General features: G+C 37.5%; 1 protein-coding gene across 2 annotated transcripts in view; it reads right to left on the minus strand.

Annotated features, from left to right (window-relative positions):
- smyd3 (SET and MYND domain containing 3) overlaps positions 1 to 24,860 on the minus strand; it is a 142,553-nt gene that overhangs the window by 115,921 nt on the left and 1,772 nt on the right. For both annotated transcript variants that reach the window (XM_042773645.1, XM_042773644.1), the window contains exons 2-4: positions 6,844 to 6,907; positions 5,068 to 5,175; positions 4,892 to 4,949 (exon numbers count right to left, since the gene is read on the minus strand). In XM_042773645.1, the coding sequence (XP_042629579.1) occupies positions 4,892 to 4,949; positions 5,068 to 5,175; positions 6,844 to 6,907 (230 nt within the window). The remainder of the gene's footprint in view (positions 1 to 4,891; positions 4,950 to 5,067; positions 5,176 to 6,843; positions 6,908 to 24,860) is intronic.

A 24,860-nucleotide genomic window follows, 5' to 3' on the forward strand; every position in this document is an offset into this window, starting at 1 on the left:
ATCCTGCTAACCAGCAAAACCTTTTTGTTTTTTGTTACTAAAAGCTTAGTGTTATAATGATATGTTTCCAAAAGCATATTACTATCTTATTAAATCATAACATTACCATAGCACATGAGGAAAAATATGGTATTAACATTATATACGTAAAAAAATATGGCTACGTTCACACTGTCAGTTTTTGGGATTGACAACCGCATTTACTTACAGGTGTGAGTCTCGAAATGCACCGTTCACACAGCAGCTTACAGTTGCGTTTGGATGAACGTGCAATGGTAGTCAAGCCGATATTCCTTACTAGTTACCATAGGTTGTCACAACCGAACTGTGTGTGAACGTAACCGCATTAAGGACTCAAATACAGGACTGACAATCATATTCTGCTGCTGTGTGAACGGGACCATATATAACCAAAGTAAATGTCCAAAAATGTGGCATTACTGTGATAAATATCTAAAAAAAAAAAAAAAAAAGATATTACCATGGTACTTGACTAGAAACATAGTATTCATAGTCATAGTCATCATAGTGATACAGTGTCTAAAAACAGTACTGACATGGTACATATCTAAAAAAAAAAAAAAACAAACATGGTATTATCACATGTTCAGAAACATGGTATTATCTTTGTAAATGTTCAAAAACATGGTACTGATGGTACATACAGTACTCAGAAAACACTGTATAACACTGGTTCTGAAGTGTGTCGGAATCAGTGTTATCATTAACTAAATAAAACCACTTAATTCTCATTCTTTCCTAATCATTAACTGAAATAAAGTTGAAATAAAGCAGTTTAAATTAACCTATATCGACTCCAGTTAAGATGAAGTACTAAAATTACTATAACTAATAATTATAATAATCACAGATATATCACATATATTTATATAATCACAGAAAAAGGGTGTGATTAATAGCGATTAATTGCACACTTCATGTACTTAAGCATAGAGCATTTATCATGTTTAAAGACGTTCTGTTCAGTCTTCACACAGCACGACGCATGAGAGCAAGCGCTCTTCAGAGACAATCACAGGAGATGACAGAGCTCGTGTTTTAAAGCCCTGGAATGAATAATTCACTAAAAAAGCAACATTAGTGCTGTTTTGGACTGATTGTTATAAATGTGGAACATACATGAATATGGCAATCATATTGTATGGTACTGTATATTTGTAATGATAACCATGTCTAAAAGACTAGACTATAGATGATAGTCCCAAAGTTCCACCTACAAAACTCGGGTATTTTAAGGTTATTTTCAATAAAGATGTATCATTCTTGTAGCGGTTCATAAATTACACTGGGTGCAGTAATAAATAACGTCTAGACTAGAAAAACAAAAACCTAATTAAAACTAATTTACATTAAAAAGTTCACATACTACATTATTGGTGACAGTGACATAAAACAACAACACTGAGCTGAACCAACACAAGCTTTGAAAACAGCTAATGATGATCAACGAGGAAGAAGCACAAAATGGCCAATATGCACAATAAGAAACCAGAGGAGAATAAAAGGTTTGTGTGTGTTTGTTTTCATCTGTTGGGGTGTCTTTAGCCAATGAAGACAAATCAAAAAGCAGTTTTGAATGTTTCATTAGGGCAGTTTTTCAGTGTGTATTCAGACAGCTTCATATTTTCTGGATGTACCAGTAAAATGGATGTCTGATAGGGGGGTTTTTAGATTGTATCTGGAAAGAAAGGTCTGATTGTAGCATGAAAGTGTGTATTTGGAAGTATAACTCTGGATGTGTGATTTATGTCGGCTTTGCCAAACATATGGGCCTTTTCATTAACCTTCCTGATCTGATCCATCTCCTCCAAACGCACCATCAGTGAAGTTCAGTGTGTTCACTGCTGCTGCGGCAGATAGAGCGAACGCTTGACCCGCAGCTACAGCTCACACACACACACACACACACATACACACACACACAAACACACAATCACAATATTAGAATAATGACACACTGACACACACATACAAAAAATAAGAATCATAAACACAGAATCAGTGTTTTAAATTCTCATCTCCTTGAAAATTGTATCTCCCCAAAACAGAACAAAATCACAATGCTTAGGCTAGTTGATCTGAAATGATTCAAATCTGTTGATTGGATAGTCATGATTTATTTCTAAAAGTTATAGATAGACTGTAAATGAGCGCCGGTGGGGCCTGACACCTCTCCTGAGAAGAAAATAGCAGGCTGGATGGCAGACAGATCCGCACACTTCTCACTTCTCAGAGCATGAAAGGTTGAATGTGTGTCGAATTATGAGCCTGAAGCAGATGTTGGTCTCTTTAAAGGGATAGTTCACCCCAAAATAAAGATTTTTTGACGATTCAAGCATCCTTATACTTACACTTGCATTTAATTAAAAAACGCAGCATCGAGACGTTAAGCCAGGTTTGATGTGATTATCTGGGTTTCCATACATATATTTTTATGCATATTTTGGCATATCACATAAAAATGCTAAATGAAAAAATAATATGCAAACAGAACTTCCCAAAAGAGCATAAAATAATAAAAAGTCTGCTTGAGGTGGACACATCTTTTATTCAAAAGTTTAAGGTTAGTAAGATTTGGTGCTTAGGAAACTTCTTATTACAAGAAGTAAAAGAACTTCATTTGAAATATCATATATACATATTTTACTTCTTGTAATTTTTATTCATCAAAGAATCCTAAAAAAAAAAGCACTGTTAGGCAGCATTACTGTTTTCAACATCGATAATAATAAGAAGTTTCCTAAGCACCAAATCAGCATATTAAAATGATTTCTGAAGAATCATGTGAAAAATGATGCTGAAAATCCAGCTTTTCCATCACAGGAATAAACTGTGTTGTAGATATGATATGATATTTAAATATGATTTAAAATAAATATATTTCTATATTTCACAATATAACTGTTTTGTTTGTATTTTCCTTGAATTAATGCAGCCTTGAACTGAGCATAACAGCCTTATTTTACAAACATTTATAAAATCTTACCAACCCTAAATTTTTTAATTTGGTGTATGCTACAATGGAAACGCATTTTCTGAATAAATTTTCTCTCTAACACGTTGTAAATGGCAGATAAATGATTGTATTTAATAAAGATCAACAGTGGCTACAACATTAATTTCTAATTTGCCATAATTTCCCCTGAAAGTGGTGATTTCATTCTCTTGAATATGTGCAATGAAAACACAAATTCATAATTTAAATGGGAACATACAATAAGTAATGATTTAATGCCTCATTAATGTTTCATAACCACTTATAATAGACGTAAGTACATATTGTTTTTGTTTTTGTTTTTGTATTTATTTTTATTTTTGTTAATTTGCATGTCTCATTTACTACCATTAAATTGTAATAAACAGTAAAAAAAGATTAAATTCTACATGAGCCACTGAAAAAACCCACTGTTCGGCCCACAGCTCAAATCACTCAAGACACATGAAGGAAATGTTCTTCTGTTTGTCTAAAGGAACAGGTCTACATATGAATCTCGACGTAAATCAGCAAAGCCGCAAAAATGAGGAGCAGATGGATTTCCTGAAATAATACATGCCCCGATGAAATCTTCATTTTGAGGTGAGAGTGAGTGGCGTCTTATAAGGAAATTCAGATGGAGTGCTGACTGCTTCCATAAGGACCATCAGCAGGATTACCTCTCTAATGGCTGCACATTACTTATGACCGAATAGAAAAGAGTGAGGCCAAAAAGAAGTCCAAGGCTCTTTGTGACAATATAGCCAATTACTTTTGAAAAGTCAGGGGCCGCGGGGCAGGTTTCACAGAGGGTCTGACCCAAGAAAGAGAGGAAAATTCATAATAGTACAATAAACTCCCACCAGGATCTGACATTTATTCACCTTCCATCATAGAAAATCTAATTTTTCAACCTCACAGAATAAGTTAGTGCTTTTTACTGCTGTCCATTAACAACAGTGCCATTTATTCTTTATATAACTTTTTTAAAGGAAAAAAGCCAGTTTTTTTTCTGTGATGCCTGAAACACAACTTTCAAAAGTGGACAATATCAGCATATATCCTTATAATTTCTTGCCATTATTGAATTAAAGTAGCATTAAATTGCCAGTGCAGACCAGAAATTCTTTTTGATTACATAATAATGGCAATACATACACATGAAAGTCAGGAGTGATGCCTGATTACTGGATATTATTTGGCTCAGGTTTCTTTTTTAGATTTTATTGGGTCTTATTTAGCACCTTTAGCTTTACAAATCAAGGTTCGTACACAACAGACCAAAACATAAAAAAAATCACTCAGAAATTGCTTATAAAATTCACAAACTGGAAAGTAACACACTGAATTAAACATGAAATATTGAAGTACAAAGACTAATATAGTATTGTCTTGTAAAATATATTCCAATAAGCTTTGGTATATTTATAACTTTAAAAAAAAAATATTATATATATATATATATATATATATATATATATATATATATATATATATATATATATATATATATATATATATATATATATATATATATATATTTTAGACACACATATATATACTGTTGCCAACATTTCTAATTCTAATAATAAATCTTTTTAATTAATTGTATATATATATATATATTTTTTTTTTGTTATTTAATAAAATGTTTTTTCAGAATTTGTTTTATCCCTGTTCAGTGCAAATATTTATTTATTTATTTATTTTCCGGCTGTATTATCAAAATCCCACTTTCTCTAAGGCATTTCCAAACAACACTGTATATGGTTTTATAAACAAATCCAGACCTGGATGCTAATTGGTCAGAACAGCATACAGTCATGAAAAATACACAATCTAGCAAGTCTCTTGCCTCGTGTCAGTGCACTGCAATACAATAAAATACAGACTTACGTGACTGGTGTTCAGCTATCGAGTATAGATCCTCTTGGTCACTTTCAGATTGGCCAAGCTGGAAAGAGACAGAAAGGGTATAACAACATCAGGCCCTGTGGCAGTTTTAAAGGCGAAGCACTCTTTGAACGGGTCCGAAGTGGTCCTGATTCGGCAGGTGTTCTGATGTCACATACCAGTTTGAAGATGATCCTCGTAAGCAGGCGGACGGAGTCGGTGGGGATCCTTGGCTGGAGACGCTTGAGGCATTTGCATTCCCTCTTGTGATCGGGCCATGCTTGCTTCTGAAAGGTGCAGATGAGGATAAAAACAATAAAAAGAAGAGATTTCACAAACGGATAAAAATGATAAAGTTACACATCTTCTATCAGTGCTCAGATCTTGTTGAACACGCTTTCTGTGTGCGTTGTCCCTTTAGAGGGAATTATGATAAAAGTCCGCCCTAAAATTAAAAAAAGACAACTTGACAACCCTGAGTGCCTGGAGAGAACGGCGCTGGTTTGACAGTGACAGCTTTGCTATTTTAAAGCAGCGTGGCGTCTAGCTTTGAGATTGGATGCTCTTGAACTGCAAAGACTTCTGCAGAGCATGTGACAGAAACATTAAAGGGATATTTCACCCCCATAAATTAATTCTGTAATGATTTACACCTCACATCATTTCCAAACCTGCATGACTTTCTTTTTTCTGTGTTTAGCAGAAAGTTCACGCTGCTCTTTTAAATAGCAGAGAAGTGAATGAAGATGAACACAGTCTTAGAAGTAGCTAATATGACTCTACTGAAGTTTTATGATAGCTTTGTATGAGGAACAGAACAATATTTAATAAGTTATTGACTGCAAAATTCAGATTTTGAGCAATGAGATTTGAGAAATTTTATGCAAATAGTCTGTTATAGTGTTATAAAAATCTCACAGATTTACATGGCCATATACTGTAAATATAAGCAAGCGGACCAAATTTTTGCTCATATTTTTTCTCCTCTATATTTCATATGTCAGGCTTTACAGGGTTAAAAGACAGAACTAAAGGAAAATCCTCTGAATATGAACGTGTTTTACAGGTGTCTGGCTCCAAGCACCAAATACTTATGATGAAAAGTCACACTGGACCTCATGCAGGAGTTTCCGATAACTGCCGGCTAAAAAAAAAAAAAAAAAAACTGGAGAATTTTAATGACATTATACAGAGTTTTGATGGACAATCAAATTCCACATAAAGCAAAATGACCATTAAATTCCACAGGATACAGGCATAACATTTAAATATCTGATTTTCACTCTGGTTTTCCATTCTGCCACAGAAACCTGCTAAAAATATTTGATATTAATAGTAAAAACTTAATGTAACTTAAGGTCACTGATTTAAGATGTTTCTGTTTAATATTATGTATTTTAAACGCAAACCTTATTTCATGTTTAATGTGTGAAATCATGATTTCTGAACACACTTTCTATACCACATCACTGTTCTATTACAAACAATGTTCTACTGAATGCAATCTATTCAAAAAGTGAAATATTAATATAAATACTAAAAAACAAAATCATTTAAAACAATGGTATGTCTCTGGTCAATTTTTTTTTTTTTTTTAATTAAGTGAAAAATGCACAAGTTTTTCCAAGTAATTATTCTAGTAAACAGTCAGTAATCAAAACTAAATTAGTAATATTAGAAGCAGTTCTCGGTCATTGATTATTTAATATTATAAACAGAATAAGTTATATTTTATTGATTATTTTATATTATAATATTATATATTAGGTTGATTTTGTTTTGCAAGGCTTTATTGAGTTTATATCAGTTGAATCATTTTTCATAAGCACTCTTCCTTTCCTGAAAAAAAAAATTGAATCAATGTAATCTTAACAGTGAAAAAAGATCTCATCATAAGCTTGTTTGTGAAGCTCTCTGATGATTAGGACCCAACAGCATGTGTGAAGAGCTCTTACCTGACACTGAACACTGCAGTACCGGGCCGTCTTACATTGAGAACATCTCGACAGACTTTCATCTCTGTTAAGAATAAATGAGACAGAATTAACATTAGCCTCAGTGATTTGTGTATTTCTCAAGAAACTACATCCTCAGGCTGAAGAGAAGAAAGGTTGGTTTGATTTACAAGGCTTATAATGAAGCATTCCTGCCCTGACTAAACATCACTTGCTTTAAAGTATATGTCTAATAACCACCTTTGCTTTTGGGTTTAGTCTATAACATGTGAGCCTGAAGTGAGGAATGTGGTTAACATGCAGAGATCAGATGCACAAACAAAAAAGGTCAAGGTATCTCTATAAAATGCCAAACTATCTCTTTAAAAATGAGTTTATTGAGCTATTGCTGTGTTTAAACATGCATAAGAGTCATGCATATTTAAAAATGAGTTTATTGAGCTATTGCTGGGTTTAAACATGCTTAAGAGTTATGCATATTCCAAACTTATGTCTCAGCTTTATTTAGTACAGTTTTGTTTATTGTGACTGTTTGATTTAGTCAAGTTAGTCAAGAGTTCTTTTTAAGCACATTTCTTCCCAACAAACAAAATGCATAGAAGAAACAAGCGATAACTTAATAAATGCACTGAATTCAAATGATTCATAACCTTTTCAGTGCTGCATATGTTGTGAAGTTTCCCATGGATACTAATGATCAAAACACTAAATGATCTCCCCCTCCACCCTTATCTATATTGCCCCTGCCTGAGTGAACATAATCACAGGAAGGTTTTGTATGAAATATCACCAGATTCATCTTCCTGCCACACTGATGTCTGGAAGTGGTGTGATTTTTGAACAAGCCCTTGCCTTGACAAATCACTTCGGAGGAATTTTTAGTGTCAATCTCCTAAAAGAAACTTAAGAGTGTCCGGCACAAATTATAGCCCATAGTTCTGTATGAATGGACCCTCTGACCCCTTCCTACAGTATATAACATCTGTTTCACTATATATATATATATTATAATATATATATCATATATTTAAAATATATGAAAACAGAAAACAGTTATTTTAAATTGAAATAATATTGAAAAAAAAAAAAATTGCAAAATAAAATGCATCAAATAAAACAAATAAATGCAGCTATGGTGAGCAGAATAGATTCTTTCAAAACACATTTATAAAATCTTACCATGAAAACAAGTTAGGAAGGCCACCGTGTAAAGGCCTATATTTCAAAAACGAATGGGAGTAGAAACCTAATTTAATAATTAGATTTAGAAATTATAGTAGAAAAATAAAATGTCCAATGTGTAATTTATGTTTAAATACAATTTTAGATTTTATTGTTTATTATTAGCTTATATCTAAAAATAAATACCAATTTAATTTAACAATTTGGGTTCTGTTATTTATTATAAACATTAATATTGTTAATACTAATGTGAAAGTAGGACACCCTATATAGTTTACAGCATTTGCTGGTTTTTATTCCTTAAGAAAATGTTAAATATAATTATATTTAAAGACAGAACCACAATTTGTTCACAGTTTAAAGGTGCAGTGATATTGACAGCTAGTGGTTTATATGGTACTGCAGTCTAAATTCAAAATTCAGAATTCCCGCCCCTCAGACTTGATGCTCAGGCGAGTTTCCAGATGCAACAATAAACGAGCGCAACTGACAATGTTATCTAACGAGCCTTACAGTGTTACAGAGCCTTACAGATGCATTGATTTATCCATGTATAAAAATATATACTTCTGGTCATAGAGCTTTTCAGACGGATGATGAGGTTTTTTATGTCAGGCAGAATCTGCGATCTCTGACCCAGTTCGTATGCTGGCTTCAATATGTTGCAACTGGCAACCCGGGGTGTTGAAATCCTATTGGGTAAACCGGCAGTAGGCAGAATCGCGCAGACCAAAACAAAAACAGACATTCCGACATGGAACGCACATTTCATAGTAGAATAACTGGCTGTAGTGTTTTTTTTGTTTGTTTTTTGTTTTTTTGGAGAAACAAGTTTGTCAACATGTTTCCTAAATATTTGCAAACATATTATGGTATCTTGATACTTTAGTCAAGTCAAAAAATTACAAACAGCACATTTAATGAAAAAGACAAAAAGAAAAAATGTTGTGTTTAGTTTCACCCCCTGCTGTACCGAAAATGTACTAAACTGTGACTTTATGTACTGTATGTACCAAACCATCATTTTTTTGTATCGTTACACCCCTACTGTAGCGACATTCACAAACAAATTATTGAATGCTATCTGACATCATGCCATGATCAGCAGAACCCTTATGAGATCCAGAAGAGTGGAGGAATCTGAGCTGTGCACTATCATGATCAGTCTTCTATGCCTGTGGGTATCTGCTGATTTAACTTTGAAAGAAACAACTGCATCACATTATGAAAAAAAAAAAAAAAAAAAAATGTGAAGAGACACAAACAAAAAGGAACATGCTGAAATAAAGATGTTATCAGAACAAAAATCATGCATTGCCAAAGCCAAGGTCACTCTGAATTGATTGTTCCTTTTATTTTCAACAAAGAAATCTTAAAATAAGGTGCATTTTGACCTTATTTAAAGAGGTCAAAATCACACTGTGACCTCAGCTTATTTATACAAGGTGAAATAACAGACATCTGAAATTAAAGTTCCCCTTCAGGAACTCGAGCTGCGTCCGAAAACGCTATGGGAACGCCCTTCAGCGTGACCGGCTCTGAATAACATGTGTAATCAGTCCCATGAATGGGCGAGACGTCATAGGCGGGTGACGTAGAGACCAGGAAGCTATAAAAAGCACGTGAGGTGTAGCGAGCATCAGCTTTTTGTCATTCAGCGAAGCTCTGTGTGTGTGTCAGTCGCTATTTGTTTGTGAGTCTTATTTAGTGTTGTTTGTTCACTGGCGAGCATCATCTTTTTGTCATTCAGCGAAGCTCTGTTTTTGGGCTAAAGCAGACAGTGTTTCAGGCGTGTGTTTCCCTGCCCTAGAGAGAAAAATATATTGGGGTAGGGACACACGCAGTGTGTTGTCTGCTTGAGAGCGAAGCACGCAGAATCAGCTCTCAAAAAAAAGGGAGATGACGGACCGCGATGCGACCGTCTGGTACTGCTTTTGTTTCACTCTCAGAAGGCTCTCTTTGAGGAGGAGTCTTCACTAGCGTTTCCGCGGGTGCCGGTCCTGCTTTCGCCGAGGCGGAGGAGTGGGCTGTGCTCGCGGGGTTCGCTTTCGCGGCGACCCGCTCTCGGGTTTCAGAAGCCCGTGTTGCGGGTCCTTCCCCCCGCTTAGAGAGGGCGTGACACTCCGCCTGTCTTTCTCCGAGGAGATTGAACGGAGATGGGGCCGTCGATGAGCTCGCAGTTGCATAAACATCAGTTGCACAAACATCAGTTTTACACAAGCATATTATGCCTAATATTATAAACGAGCAGCATTAATGAGGAGCGTTGCTCGCGTGGTCGGGCTCTCGTAAAAAATAAGGGGGCTGATTGTGTTTTCTCCGCTCTTGCCTGGGCAAGCTCGAGGAGTGTGTCCTTGCTTGTAATCTTGCCATTCCGGTCCTTAGAAAATCTAGAGCTCGTTTCGAGGCTCGGAAGCCCCCGCTAAAAAGAAAAAGCGGTTTCTTCCCCCTAGGACTGTGAACTCGTTGCTGTAGCTATTTATTTCGAGGAGATTAATATTGTTTGTGTGACTTAAGCAGGCTCGCGTGCGCTGCCGAGGGCAACGCGTGTATTACATTTTCAGTTTATGATTTGTAATCTTACCACACCAGACCATGTTTACTCGTTTGGTTGTTTGGCTCCATTTAATAATGAGGAAATTAAATGAGGCATTTGTCTGACTATGAGAAGTTAGATATAGAATTTTTTGATTCTTGAAATGACTCTTACCACACCAGACCTGTATACTCGTCTGGGTGTTTAGCTGCATTTAATTCTGAGGAATTAAATTCAGTATTTATCTGACTATGAGAAGTTAGATATGTCACTTTCGGTTTTCGATATGAATTGGTATCACACCAGACCGTGTTTACTCGTCTGATTGTTTGATTGCATTTGATTCTGAGGAATATAATGACATTTATCTCACTTTGAAGAAGTTAGATATACAGGAGCTCTCGGGATACATATTTGAGTAAGAACACGTTTACCTCTCTTCCTCCGAGGAGGTTGAGGCGGTCAGCAGGTGCTGCTGGGCGGAGGTCCCGCTACAGTCCCAACATCCGGTGTTCGTTCATTTCTTTAGTGGTTTGTTCAAGCTCCTCATTCTAGGGTGTACACTTCTCGTACTCCGTAGAGTCTAGAGTCAGAGTGGCGCTCCCAGGCCAAAGGCTTCTAGCGAAAAACGGTTCTGCGGACCGTAATTTTCACTGGATAGCCTTCGTCGTAACGTCCTGATGCCTAAGGCCTAGGACTTTTTGAGGGCCTGCTCCCTCTGGTGAAGAGCGGTGTACTCCGCATTACATGGTGTCTACCTGCATCCTGCTCAAGTGTGCTTCATTGGGTCGCCTGCCCCGAGCAGGCCTGTGGTCGAGTCGTCCTAGGCAGATGACGTGGGTCTGAGGACCGTCATTTTTAATAGGAGACTTCAGCAATGAGAGTCCTGATGCTGTGTCTCAGGACCTTGGAGGGCAGGCCCCTCTGGGGAAGAGCGGTGTACACCGCATTACACGGTGCCCGTCTCTCCTCAGTGCCCTCAGGAGATCGATCTGCCAACCCTGCACGGTGTTCCAGGGCACAGCGGTCTCCGGCGAGCGCTTCCTAATCAGTTACTGCCCGGGAAAACGTAGCGGTGCTTAGAGGCTCGTGACCTCCTAACGGACGGTCTCTTGAGCAGCTAGTTCAGCTGCCCCCTGCTGGTTCGCTGCATCAAGGCACTGAGCCAGCAGCTGTGATTACACCAGAGGTCAGTCTCGAGAGACTGGTTCCCTTAGTAGACTATTTAGCAGCATGAAAACTACTGCCAAACAGTGTCTCAGTGGGTCCTGCCACACTGTAGTGAGAGGCCACAGAATCCAGTTTCGGTTCTCCTTTGCCTCAATTCAACGGGGCTTTTTTCACCCTGGTGGGCCCCGAGCAGGCTCTGGTAATGGAACAGAAGTAGACACTCTCAGGGGACTGAGGCCATCGAGGTGGTCCCTCCTCGCGTAGTGGTGTCCGGGTCCTACAGCCAGTACTTCACCGTTCCACTTATCTGGGCATGGTGTGGGATTCGACCACGGTGCAGGCACAGATGTCTCCTGTTCGGATCGAGTCGATCTTCACCGCCGTCGCGAGAGTAAGAGAAGGCCGGTCACTCACTGTCAAGCAGTTCTAGACTGCTGGTGTCTGATGGCAGCTGTGTCCAACGTGAGACCTCTTGGCCTGCGTACATGAGACCCCTACAGTGGTGGCTCAAGACCAAGGGGTTCTCCCCGAGGGGAAACCCGCCTTCGCATACTCAAGGTCACGCAGGGGTCCTACGTGCCTTAGACATGTGGAGGAAATCTTGGTTCTTGTCTCAGGGCCCGGTGCTTGGAGCTCCTTGTTGCCGCGTGATGCTAGCGACGGATGCGTCCCTCACCGGCTGGGGTGCGGTCATGAGTGGCCACCCTGCCGCGCTTTGGTTTATTGGAGGCATATAAACTGCCTGGAGATGCTGGCCATACTTCAAGCATTTAAATCACTTTCTCCCAGACCTAAGAAGTCACCATGTGTTTGGTGCGCACCGACAACACAAACGGTGGTCTCTTATATCAACCACCAAGGGGTCTGTGCTCACGCTGTTTGTACAAACTAGCGTACCAGATCCTTGTGTGGTCCCAGGGCAAAACTCCTCTTGCTGAGAGCAGTTCACATTTCTGGGCATCTGAATATGGGAGCAGACCTCCTGTTGAGGCAGGGCCGAGGCCCGGGAATGAAGGCTTCACCCCGAGGTGGTGAAGCAGATATGGAGAATATTTGGTCAGGTGGATCTGTTTGCAACTCAGATGATATTGCATTGTCCCCCTTTGGTTCTCTCTGACTCATCCGGCTCCACTGGGGCTGGATCCCATGGTGCAGACTTGGCCGAGGCTTTGTCTGTACGCTTATTCCCCGATCACTCTGCTCCCAGGAGTTCCGCTGAGAGTACGCCGGGACGGGGTCCATCTTCTAATAGTAGCCCCGTTCTGGCCGGGCCGAGTATGTTTCTTGGAGTTCTGATTTCTCTCCTCGACGGCGCTCCATGGGAGATTCCCGTCAGGAGGGATCTCCTCTCATAGGCGGAGGGCACGATATTCCACCCCCGCCCGGAGCTATGGAAGTTATGGTGTGGCCCCTGAGGGGGCCACATCTCGTAGCTTCTGGTCTCTCAACCGAGGTTGCTGAGACCATCCTCCAATCCAGAACTCCATCCACGAGGAAACTATACTCCTTGAGGTGGAAACCTTTCACCTCCTAGTGTGAAGACTGCCAGCTCGACCCAGTTAATTGCCCAGTTGGTACAGTTCTGGAGTTCCTGCAGGCCCTTCTCTCTGCAGGGTTGACCCACTGCACCCTGAAGGTCTACGTGGCGGCCATTGTGGCCTACCGCGCCCCTCTTGGTGGCCATTCAGTGGGCAGACACCCTCTGGTTTACATGTTTCCTCTGCGGATTGGCTGAGGCTGAGGCCTCCGGCCAGAAGAAGCTTATGCTAAGCGGGTTGATCAGGATGCTATCCTAAAACGTTTGAGTCCTCTGATCTCCCCTCACCATTGGGAGTCAAGGCTCACTCGACGCCGAGTATGGTGGCCTCCAAGGCCTTCTTGTCAGGAGTGTGTCCTATGCAGGACATCTGCAACGCAGCTGGATGGTCCACGCCCCTCACGTTTGTCAGATTTTTATGGTCTGAGACCTGCGAGCCACTCCAGGCTCTTCTGTTCTGTCGCCTTAGCTTGTTGCTCCTCCTATACACACTAGGCAGGGATTTGCAAGTCTGTCGGCGTGGGCATTCTCGTTCCCATAGCGTTTTCGGGACGCAGATCGAGTTCCTGAAGGGGAACGTCCCAGGTTACGTATGTAACCATGGTTCCCCGAAGGGGAACGAGACGCTGCGTCTCAAGGCCATACTCCGGCATCCCTGCCAGAGCTTGCCTTCATTCCTAGTAGCTGATGCTCGCTACACCTCACGTGCTTTTATAGCTTCCTGGTCTCTACTGTCACCCCTATCCTATGACGTCTCGCCCATTCATGGGACTGATTACACATGTTATTCAGAGCCGGTCACGCTGAAGGGCGTTCCCATAGCGTTTTCGGACGCAGCGTCTCGTTCCCTTTGGGGAACCATGGTTACATACGTAACCTGGGACGTTTTTCTGCAGTTAGACTGAAAAAAATGGTGTATGGTTTACTTTGTAACAATTTTCACTCAGAGATTACAGAGAACCAGCAAGTAATACTGCTGAACTAGTATTTTCTTGCAAAAACATGTTTTAAACATCAGTAAATAATTTTTGCAGTTTAGTGTTTATTAACTCAAATTGCAAGTCAAGTTGGTCTTGTGATCTCAACATGGCTACTGGAATAAAGGGGTGGCCTGCACTTTTTGCTGGCCATTCCTATGACTGGAGTTTTATCTCATGTGAGTCAACATCATTTTGCCAAATTTACATGTTTATCAAATGTATTAAAATACTTTTTACTACAGTGTGTGAAAAAATGACTTAGTGCAGCTTTAATTAGAGGGAGATTTCTCGGGAAAGCACAGTTAGCGTAAAGAAAGAAATAATAGCTAGACAGACGATGAAACAATAAGAAATAATAAACCTTTGCATCAACTGGAAATTAAAGCATTGAATCCAACATGGGCCTGTGGGCTCCTTTGAAAAATGCTGATGCTTCAGAAGGTAAGAGGCATTGGTTGTAATGGAATACACAGAGTCTTGCGCTGTCCAAAACTAAAGCACAGGCCGTAAGTCACAGCGCAACACAAGAGTCCTACAGCAGCAGAGCAGCCATAAACCTGGCCTCATTACTGCACACAGGATATGACAGACAGAGAATACATCATGATCTCCACTGGACACACTTAAACTCAGATAAAACAAAACAAAAAACTGCTTATCTAAATGTGGAGCCATTTCTGGATTAGGGAAAAGTTAAAGTATTATTATTACCGCATCAAAATAAATTAAAATAAAGTAGCATTAAAATATATATTTGTACGGTAATTAAAATAAAGTAGTATTATTAAAATATATATTTGCAAAAAAATATATATATTATATATTAGTAGTATCTATATATATATATATATATATATAGTATTATATAAATATATATTATATATATATATCTGGATTTGGAAAAATTTTAAGTTTTAAAAAAGTATTAATTAAAATAAAAAAATAGAAATAAATCATTTTAAAATAGTATTTAAATAAAATAAAATAAAATAAAATAAAAGTTGCCTGCTGAGTTGAATATGCAGCTATTTCTGGATTTGAGAATTTTTGATGGTTTTTATTGGTTTTGTTATAAAAACAAACACTTCCTCAGAGTATTGATTCTGAGATACAGATAGTAAGTGTTTCCCTTCTGATAAGAACTTTCCAGAAAAGCAGCATTCTCACACAGCATTCTCTATTACAGCAAAATACTGCAGAGCTGAGACTGATCTACACATTCATAAAAGTCATGATTAATATCTATGCAAATTTGGCAAGGTCCGGGAATTTAATAATTGCCATATGTGTGGACTGTATAAGGCAGTGAGACAGAGCCAGGCCTTTAATAATGATACAAAATATCAAAAGATAATATGCCTTAAATATGTCATCAAACAATCACTGATTCAATCTCACTGAATTTCACAAAGAAATATGTCCTCATTTTTCCAAACGAGGAATCAGATCTTTTTCCCTCTAATAATACTCACACAATTTGATACAATTTTATCCCCAGCATGTATGCTACTGTTTTATTAAAGCATTTTATCTAAGATATAATTATTTTTTAAATGACACCCATATTACCAAATTATAACACATCAGCCAGATCATTTTGTTAACTGATTCACTTTTCTTTGAAATAACTGCAGTGCTTATTCACAACAAAGGATTATTATGTCATATTTTCTGTGATCGCACAGAAAAGCAGAAGCAGCTGGCTAATAACAACTGCAACAGTTAACAGGACAATTATTATTTGGTATTTGTATTGTATTTTTTATTTTATTTTTTGGATCGCCTTCCTGACTTGACAAGTGAAATCATACTGAATACTTTCAGAGAATAATGCTAAAGTGCATCCATCTTTTAACCAAAAATCAAACTAAAGCCTATTCCCAGCCTAATGTGTGGTAGAGAAACACTGCGCTCCAGTGGCCAGACGTCCTGACTTCAGCAGACAGACACTCACTCAGAGCTCAGAATCAGCAGGCCAACGGTCCTGAAGAAAACATTTGACTTTTATTAGCAACAGACAAATATTCTGAGGTGGATCTCTTTAGATCAAAACCAGCAGAGGACAGAATCACAGCGGCATCCACATGGAGTCAAAAATCAGATTATCCCTTCAGCTAATGCTTAATCAGATTCCTGTATGTAGCCAAACACAAAACAAGGTTTCTTAATTTCAAAAATTGACAATAATTCCACATAAAAATGTCATCGTAACATAATCAGCAAATTAGCTAACATGAGCGCTGCAGGGATTCATTTTCAGTTTTCATATCCACACACAAAACTATCCTGAATGACTCCCTGCCTGTTTCCCCTCACACACCGAGAGCTATAATTAGACAGAAGGACGAGCGTCTGGACCAGAACCAGAGCAGCAGTCAACACGAGAGGAAGAGGAGGAGGAGGAGGAGGAGGAGACAGACAAACAAACAAACAAAGCTCTCTGTCTAAGCCTTAAGAAAATAGAAATAGATATGAACACTGGCTCAACCCAAACACACACTCTCATTGGCCAATTAAACGGTTTACCTTCACGGGAAAGACAAATTCCTCTTGGCTCTTCAAAGCCTTTCAGACAACACCTCTATAAATGCCACTTTGTTCACTAGTCTATTAATTAGGAGGAAAAGGAAGAAAATAATGAGAGAATGGTCATAAAGATGTACGCTTGTAGCTTAAATTGCCTTTGATCAACAACGACTGTTTGTTATCATTTAAAAGCTTGAATGCCACTGTAGAGAAATAAATAAGAAAATAAAAAAATAAAAAAAATTACATAATCTTTGATGTTGATATGCTTTCTCTTCAAAGCCTTTAATTAACTTAAAAATTAAGAATATAAAATGGCAAACTATGTTGACACTAATTTGCAAACCTGCACTATATACTAAAAGTATGAATGTAGTCTGATGTGACTGATGATGGGAAAATACATATTTAAGATGCAATGAAATGGAAGTAGCAATAGGGTTTTTATTTTTATTGTGAACTAATTGTAAATTTCACAATTAATTAACACTGAATTAAAAATAAAAATTTGAAGTAGAAAGACTGAAATAGTATTTTCTTGTATATCATATTCCAAAAATCTTTATTTTATTATTTTTTTTTTAACTATTTTTAACTTAATTGTCATTTTAAATGCACAACTTGCATACCATTTATGATGGATAGTATGTGAACTGGGATGCTGAAACAAAACAAAAAAAAACAACAACAAAAAAAAATCATATCCATGATGATCTCCTTCAGATGTGAATAAATACAGGATATTTCAATTCTGTTCTGCCCTTAAAGGTGCTGTATGTACAGTAGGATTGACGCCGAGTGGTTGAACTAGGTATTGCAGTCCAAATTCAAAATATTGGAGAGGGGTTTTTTTTCCACCCAGGTCCTCCTCCTCAGACTTGAGGCACACTCAGTGCACTTGACAATGAATGAAATGAAATATGCTGTGTTTTCCGCCAACTGGCAACCCGGAGTGCCGGAATACAATTGGGTAAACTGGCAGTGGGCAGGTTTCACAAACCAAAACAATGATTGACATTCCGGCCTGGAATGCACATTTTCAAAGGAGAATTACTGACTGTAGCATTGTTTTTCAGATAAACAAGTATGTTAACTTAGCATGTTTCTTAAATATCTGCAAACATATTATGGTATTTTTATGCTTTAGTAGAGTCAAAATCTTACATACAGCACCTTTAAATGATGATATGCAACATCAGTGAAGGTCCAGATGTGAGCAGCTCCAGTTCTTTTGTTCTTTACACATTAAAACACATGGTTCTGCAGACACATCTGTTCTTATATGTCCACTTATCCCAGCACAAGTGCACATTTAAGTCAAAGTCAAGCATCTGAAAGCATCAAGCATCTGGCTTTTGAATGTTTTTCAATATTTGAATGGCAATGTGTTGCTGTTGCAAGTGCCATATAAAGATGACATTTTGTATATAAACACTACAGCTCAGAACTTTGGGGTCACTATGCATTTTAAATGTTCTTAAAAGAAGACTTTTATAAGCTCACCAAGGCTGATCAAAAATATAGAAAAAATATGAAATATTATTACAATTTAAAAGAATGGTTTTCTTTTTGAATAGGTTTTAAAATTTCATTTCTTCCTGTGATCAAAGCTGAATTTTCAGCATCATTACTCCAGTCTTCAGTGTCATATGATCCTTCAGAAATCACCCTAACATGCTGATTTGCTTCTCAAGAAACATTTCTTATTATCAATGTTTAAAAAAAAGTTTTGCCGCTTAATATTTTTGGGGAACTTTTTTTCAGGATTATTTGATGAAAAAGTTCAAAAGAACAGTATTTATTTGAAATCGAAACATTAAGTAACACTATAAAAGTCTTTATTGTCAATTTTGATCAATTTAATGCATTGTTGAATAAAAGTATTAATTTATTTAAAAATAAAGTTTTACTAACCCAACACTTTTGAAGATTATATAAAATACAATTAATGCTTTCCTCGGCTGTTATTCTGAGACCAACCTCATATCAGCCAGGTGGATAAAAGCTTGCAATAAACCAAATCAGAGCTGTCACAGCAAAATAAGAAGGGAAGTGGGGAGAAAGGAGGCAACAGCCACTAATCCTGGAAATGAGAAACCTGCTGAGGCACAACAAGCCACAAACAGGCTGAATAATTATCAGTTCCTCAGAGTTACTGCTGCTACAAGCTTACAGCAGGAATTAATTACTCAAGCACTTCCTCAGTACAAAACACACACACCACCCACAACCACACTACACACACACACACACACACACGCTAACTGTGCCAGCGGTGTACCTGTGTAAGATTAGGTCAAGACGCAACAACAAAACTTCATCCCCTGAAATGCATGATAGGAAAGGATTTTGTCGGTTAAAAGCTACCATGGCTTTTAATTTGATGTGGCATTTGATGTGGCATATTCATACATTCATAGCACTGATACGAGACTGTGACCTTTCCAGAAAGAAAATCATTAGTATCACCATAACAGTGTATAATCCTATTGGTCACAACACACGAGGAGTGGTGTGGATTATTAGAGAAGACCTTCATTTGTTGTAGCCACTGATTAAAAAGTAAATAAATCTCATAGGCTCCATGACTTCATGGAGTCAAAGGAGGCTTTCATTTTTCTACGGTCAGAGACAGAGATGCCACTAGCCTGGTGGAGTGGATGGTTTTTTTGTTGTGATAAAGCTTAAACAACAAGCAAAAGAGGCTCTTGTCCTGTCATTACTGCTCCATGAAGATCACCACAGCCTCCTGTAAACCAATTAGCTTAATACCACATGTAGAGGAAGGTTTTGTAAATAGATTTTTCATTTTAAAACTCTCTAATGATGGTAGCATGATGTTGATGGTTACTAAGCCATTGCTGAGTGGTTTCTAGCATTGGGATAAAATTCTCTCATATTTCCAAATAAACAGATTGATGCACAAAAAAAAAAAAATATTGTAAAGAGAATTACAAAAATGAGTTAATAAAGCAGATTATTGTAGTACATTTTACAAGATATAACTATTTCAGTCTTTCTACTTTAAAATTTAACATACAATTCAATGTTAATGGCATTTCTTTCATATTCTTTATTTGCAATTTATGAGTGCAAGTTGTTTCTACACCTTATAGACAATGCAGAAATGTTTAAGTGTTTATCGACACATATTTGAAATCTTAAACATGTGTTATGTGGGTTTTGTGTGGTTTTTATATTGATTGAAGAGAAGTTTTTTAAAAATATTTTATATATAACCAAAATGACCGCATCCGCATGAAAATGCATATGTCTGAAACACATGCGCCATCAAGATTTATGTTAATTCAGGCCAATATAATATGTATTCTCTTCCTCAAAAAATGTATATAGGTAAGTGAAATTCCAAGGTATCCGATATGTGAAAACTATTAAACCAATGTGACTAATAATAGCACATGGTGTGATAAATTACTACAATAAAAAGGAGAAAAGAAGAAAAGAAAAAAAAAATTGTGGCTGGAATAATCATTTAGATCTTCTTAAACCTGTCTCCTGTACCAAGAAACAATCTGACATTTCTGTTTGAATGCTCTGGAATATCACATCCCATAATGTCATAATCAGAAAAGGCATTCATGCCACAGTAGTAGAAGAAGTGTGATTGAGATTTTCCAGACAGCCGAAGAAAACCTGGGCAGCATTCATAGCTAGCAAACTCAAAATCACTAGAGTTAGGAGGCTGAGGATAATAACAGGCTTTATTTTCCTATTGACTTTCAATCAAAGTGAGGACAGAACACAAACAGCGGAGCGCTGCAGCAGGAGGACGAATGCAGGACAACCCAAACATGATGCTCAAGGTCACAGGTTTGCTCTCTTCAAGAGGCTCTTAGTAGCATGATGGATGTTTTCACAAATGCATTTGCTCACGATACAATGACTGTCGTGCATCTTGTTGAACTGAGTTCAAAAGGGGTGCTGGAGAGTAATTCAACACGTCATTCACGACAAAAGAGCAGATCGATGGCATTATCCTCATCTGCCTGAGAGACCAGAGGAAAAGAAACTGTTCTCCAGGACTTCAGAAAGTGTGTCAAATGAAGTTATTATATTATATTATATTATATTATATTATACTATATAAATTAATTATTAAATACCTTACCATACAAAACAAAAAAAAAGTACCACCATGTGCTACCATGATGAAAATACCATTGTATTCTATTAAAGGGATACTCCATCCCAAAATGAAAATTGTCATTATTCACTTACCTCCATGTCGTTCCAAACCCGTAAAAACTATGTTTGTCTTCGGGAACAATTTAACACAATTTAAGATATTTTGGATGAAAATCAGGAGGCTTGAGACTGTCCCATAGACTGCCATCGGAATCACTGATGACAGATGGAGTATTCTGACGATGCTTTTCATACTTTCATGGACCTTGACACTGTTATTTATTTGGCAGTCTATGGGACAGTCTCAAGCCTCCTGATTTTCATCCAAAATATCTTAAATTGTGTTCCGAAGAAGAAACAAAACTTTTACGAGTTTAGAATTTTCATTTTGCGGTGGAGTAACCCTTTAAATACATTACAGTACAATTTAGACACCACAGTATATGAATATGGTACTCTTAACAAACATTGACAAAAACTACAGATTTCAGTTTTTAATTTTATTCTTACGAAAATATACACATTTAATTAAATAAATAAACAAAATAAATAAATATATTAATACTGGCTGTGGTTAATCATATTTAAATTAATTAATTAATTAAGAATTTAATATAGTTACAAATAGACAGATTGAAAATAGTTTTGAAGATAGTTTAGCTTTAATTTATATTATTTAGGAAATATTCATATAAATATTTTAAATATGTTTCTGCAAATAAATGAATAAATGGCCAGAATAAACACATACATTTAAGTGCTTTCTAGAGACAATGAACTGGCTATATTTAATATTTATTGGTTATTTTTCTATTTATTTATTTATTTTTACTAAAATTATTTTTTCCTAAGTGCTTTCTGGAGGGGAAATATAACCAGGAACTAGTAGCATTAAAAGCGGAAAAAAACAATTAAAAACTCTTACAGAAATAATATGTTGTTCAATTTATTAGATATCAGTCACAATAATAATAATAAAAAAATATATATATAAATAATATGTTGTTCAATTTATTAGATATCAGTCACAATAATAATAATAAAAAAAAATATATATAGTAAGAAAAAAATGGAGGGAAGGGAATTTCAAATTATGCAATACTATGTGATTTATATATAGTAAGAAAAAAATGGAAAAGGGAAGGGAATAAAAGCATTCATATGCAATAAGATGTGATTTAGCAAGCTGGGCTTTTAACTTCCATGTTTGGCTTTCATGTCACGCTTTGTGTTTACAGAACTTATCAGATTGAAGCAGCTACACACATTTCATGGCTGGCTTTTCATCACATAGGTCTGTCTGTTATGGCTAATATAGATAAATTATATATTCATGAATTTATGGAAGGAATTTGCATCTGATCTCCACAGCGCAAATGCTGTGCATGCAAAAAAACTTCCTTCAACTTCTTTGCCTTATAATTCCATAATAAATGATTCAAAAACAGAGGTTTGCTGACAAAACTGCACAGAACAAATCAGTGACGTGAATCACAGAGACGGAGCCGCTAGTCCACAGATCATACAGGAACACAAGTCTGGAAACGAGGAGCATCGCTCCATGAGAACAGATGGCGGATTTAAAGAACAGGCACAGACGGAAACATCAAAGCAACTGGTGACCAGTGACCTGCCCTGCAAAAATGGCTCAATTCTGCTTTACAGCCACATTTTCTGTGACATCTGAAATGGAATCAACTATTTTGATAGCCACATATTAGCAGGGCGTCAAAGAGCACAGGAAGGTGTGATAAGACAACAATTTCACCGATAAGACATGAGGAGCCTGTCTTATCGGTGAAATTTCTTTATGATTTAACGTATGGATACGTCTTCTTCAGATGCATGCAAAACCCATAATCCACAATATTAAAGACCTAAAACATGAACACCAATGAAGACCCAACATATGCATAAATTACTCCATAACACACCTCCAGTCGTGCTTCATCATAAAAGGAGGCCATAATGGTTTGTTTATTTGCTGACCTGTGGCTACTGGACACATGCTGGGACGGGGAGGAACACATTAACTAACTCCTTAATGTTTCCCCCCCACAGTCATTAGTGCTCATTACAAATAAACAGACATTCAAGAGAGGCGAGCAGCAATTACCCTCATCTTTGATGTTGCCTTAATTTCCTTTAAAATGCCCCTCTTGGTTTCTCAGATAAACAAACCCAAGTGAACAGCTTTTGAAGCAAGCGGCACTACAACTTTATGGGGAAAAACAAAACAAATCAATGACATCATATTCTGTATGTGTTGGCTAAGACGTCACTACAGAAAAAAAAAAAGACTTCATAAAGCTGTTAAAATTGTTACAGCACTCATAGAAATGTATAATTCATTCTGAAATGCATTTTGCCGCCCTCTGGTGCTTTGAAATGCTTTAAAATTAATGTGAGCATCAACAAAACACACGGTTTCAGAGCTGAACAGAACTGCAGCTAAGATTTCGGCATGACTCCCGGCTACTGTAATTGAAAATGAGTAGTTCAATAGTGAAGCAGTCATGCATTACACACTGTTTAAGCAAGGTCAGAAGATACTGCATTTCATCACCAGGGTGTAATTGTCTCGACATGCTGATGAAGGATCTGACACAAGCTGAAAAGGGTGACAGTTGCACATATGCTTTAATATGCTTAATGGAAGCCCGTTACAAACATGGGATTATGCACAAGTCTTTACTAAAGCAATGCATCTTATGGTCACTGAACTATTCCTGAGAAATTCATCTTCTATAGCAGGTACACCACATTAACCTTTACAGTGCATAGTTATTAATATTCATCTAAAAGCATAAGACTCATTTTAAAAACTTTCTGTATGCTGTGAGATGGATCTCATTATTCCTAAATTAAGCCCTGGAGAACAAGTCTACAGCATCTGGTGATCAGATACACCATGGTATATTTTTGAAAACCGTAGTATTACCATCTGATACCATCATCTGTAAAGAGTTAAAGTGCTCATGACTGAACATATTGTAAAAATAAGTTCTTTGAGCTCTGTGACAGCAGAAGCATCTTTTGGTTTATTCAGAGCAGCAGTCAGGGACCATTACAATACAGAGCACTTCTGAGCGGATTATTAACGTTGTGTTTCCATGGCGTTTCTTTTCATCCTCAGTGTTCTCCTGGGTGAGTCCATGCAGACGGCTCTCTATAGATGAGCCAGGTTATCAGCAGGACTGAAGCACTAATCCTCGGCCAGAAATGACTGTCTTCTGAGCCTGTCTGCTTTTTTCCTTCCCTCTCAAGTGGAAAGATCTACTCCTCAAGGTCACGCTCAGAAAAGCATTGAGCGGGAGTCAGGAAAAAGACATACCTGAAATATGATGAACGGCCGCCCGACCAGCCAAACGGCAAAAAGCAGATGGCAATTAATACCTCGACGGGGAACAGATGAATAAAAGAGAGCAAGAGGAGGGAGAGAAGAGGAAGGGAGAGGAGAGGGAATTGATGAGTTAGGGTTGGTGTGTTAGGGCATGGTTGTGGAGATCTGCTGTTGGCGATCGACTGTCCTGCAAAGTTCAGCTCCAACCCTAATCAAACACACCTGGGTCTTCAGGCTCACTTAAATTAAAGGCAGGTGTGTTTGATTAGGGTTGAAGCTAAACAATGCAGGACAGTCGATCGCCAGGAGCAGGGTTGGGCACCCCTGCCTTAGGGTGTGTGTGTGTGTTTACTCAACTCCAGAACATGACACTAAAAACAAGTGCACGGGAGAATCATCATAACCTCGTTTAAAAATAAATTAATAACCTACTTAAATTACCTTTGAGAATTATCTGATGTTCTTTGTCTCCAAACAAAGATCTCAGATGAAGTGACAACTAATGACGCCTCTAACTACCACAAACAGACGTCTTTTAGACAGTGATCTGTATGCTTGACACATCCGTGAACTTGAAATATCTAGGACTTGAGAAAT

This window comes from Cyprinus carpio, chromosome A17 (assembly GCF_018340385.1).
Source record: "Cyprinus carpio isolate SPL01 chromosome A17, ASM1834038v1, whole genome shotgun sequence".
Taxonomy (NCBI): domain Eukaryota; kingdom Metazoa; phylum Chordata; class Actinopteri; order Cypriniformes; family Cyprinidae; genus Cyprinus; species Cyprinus carpio.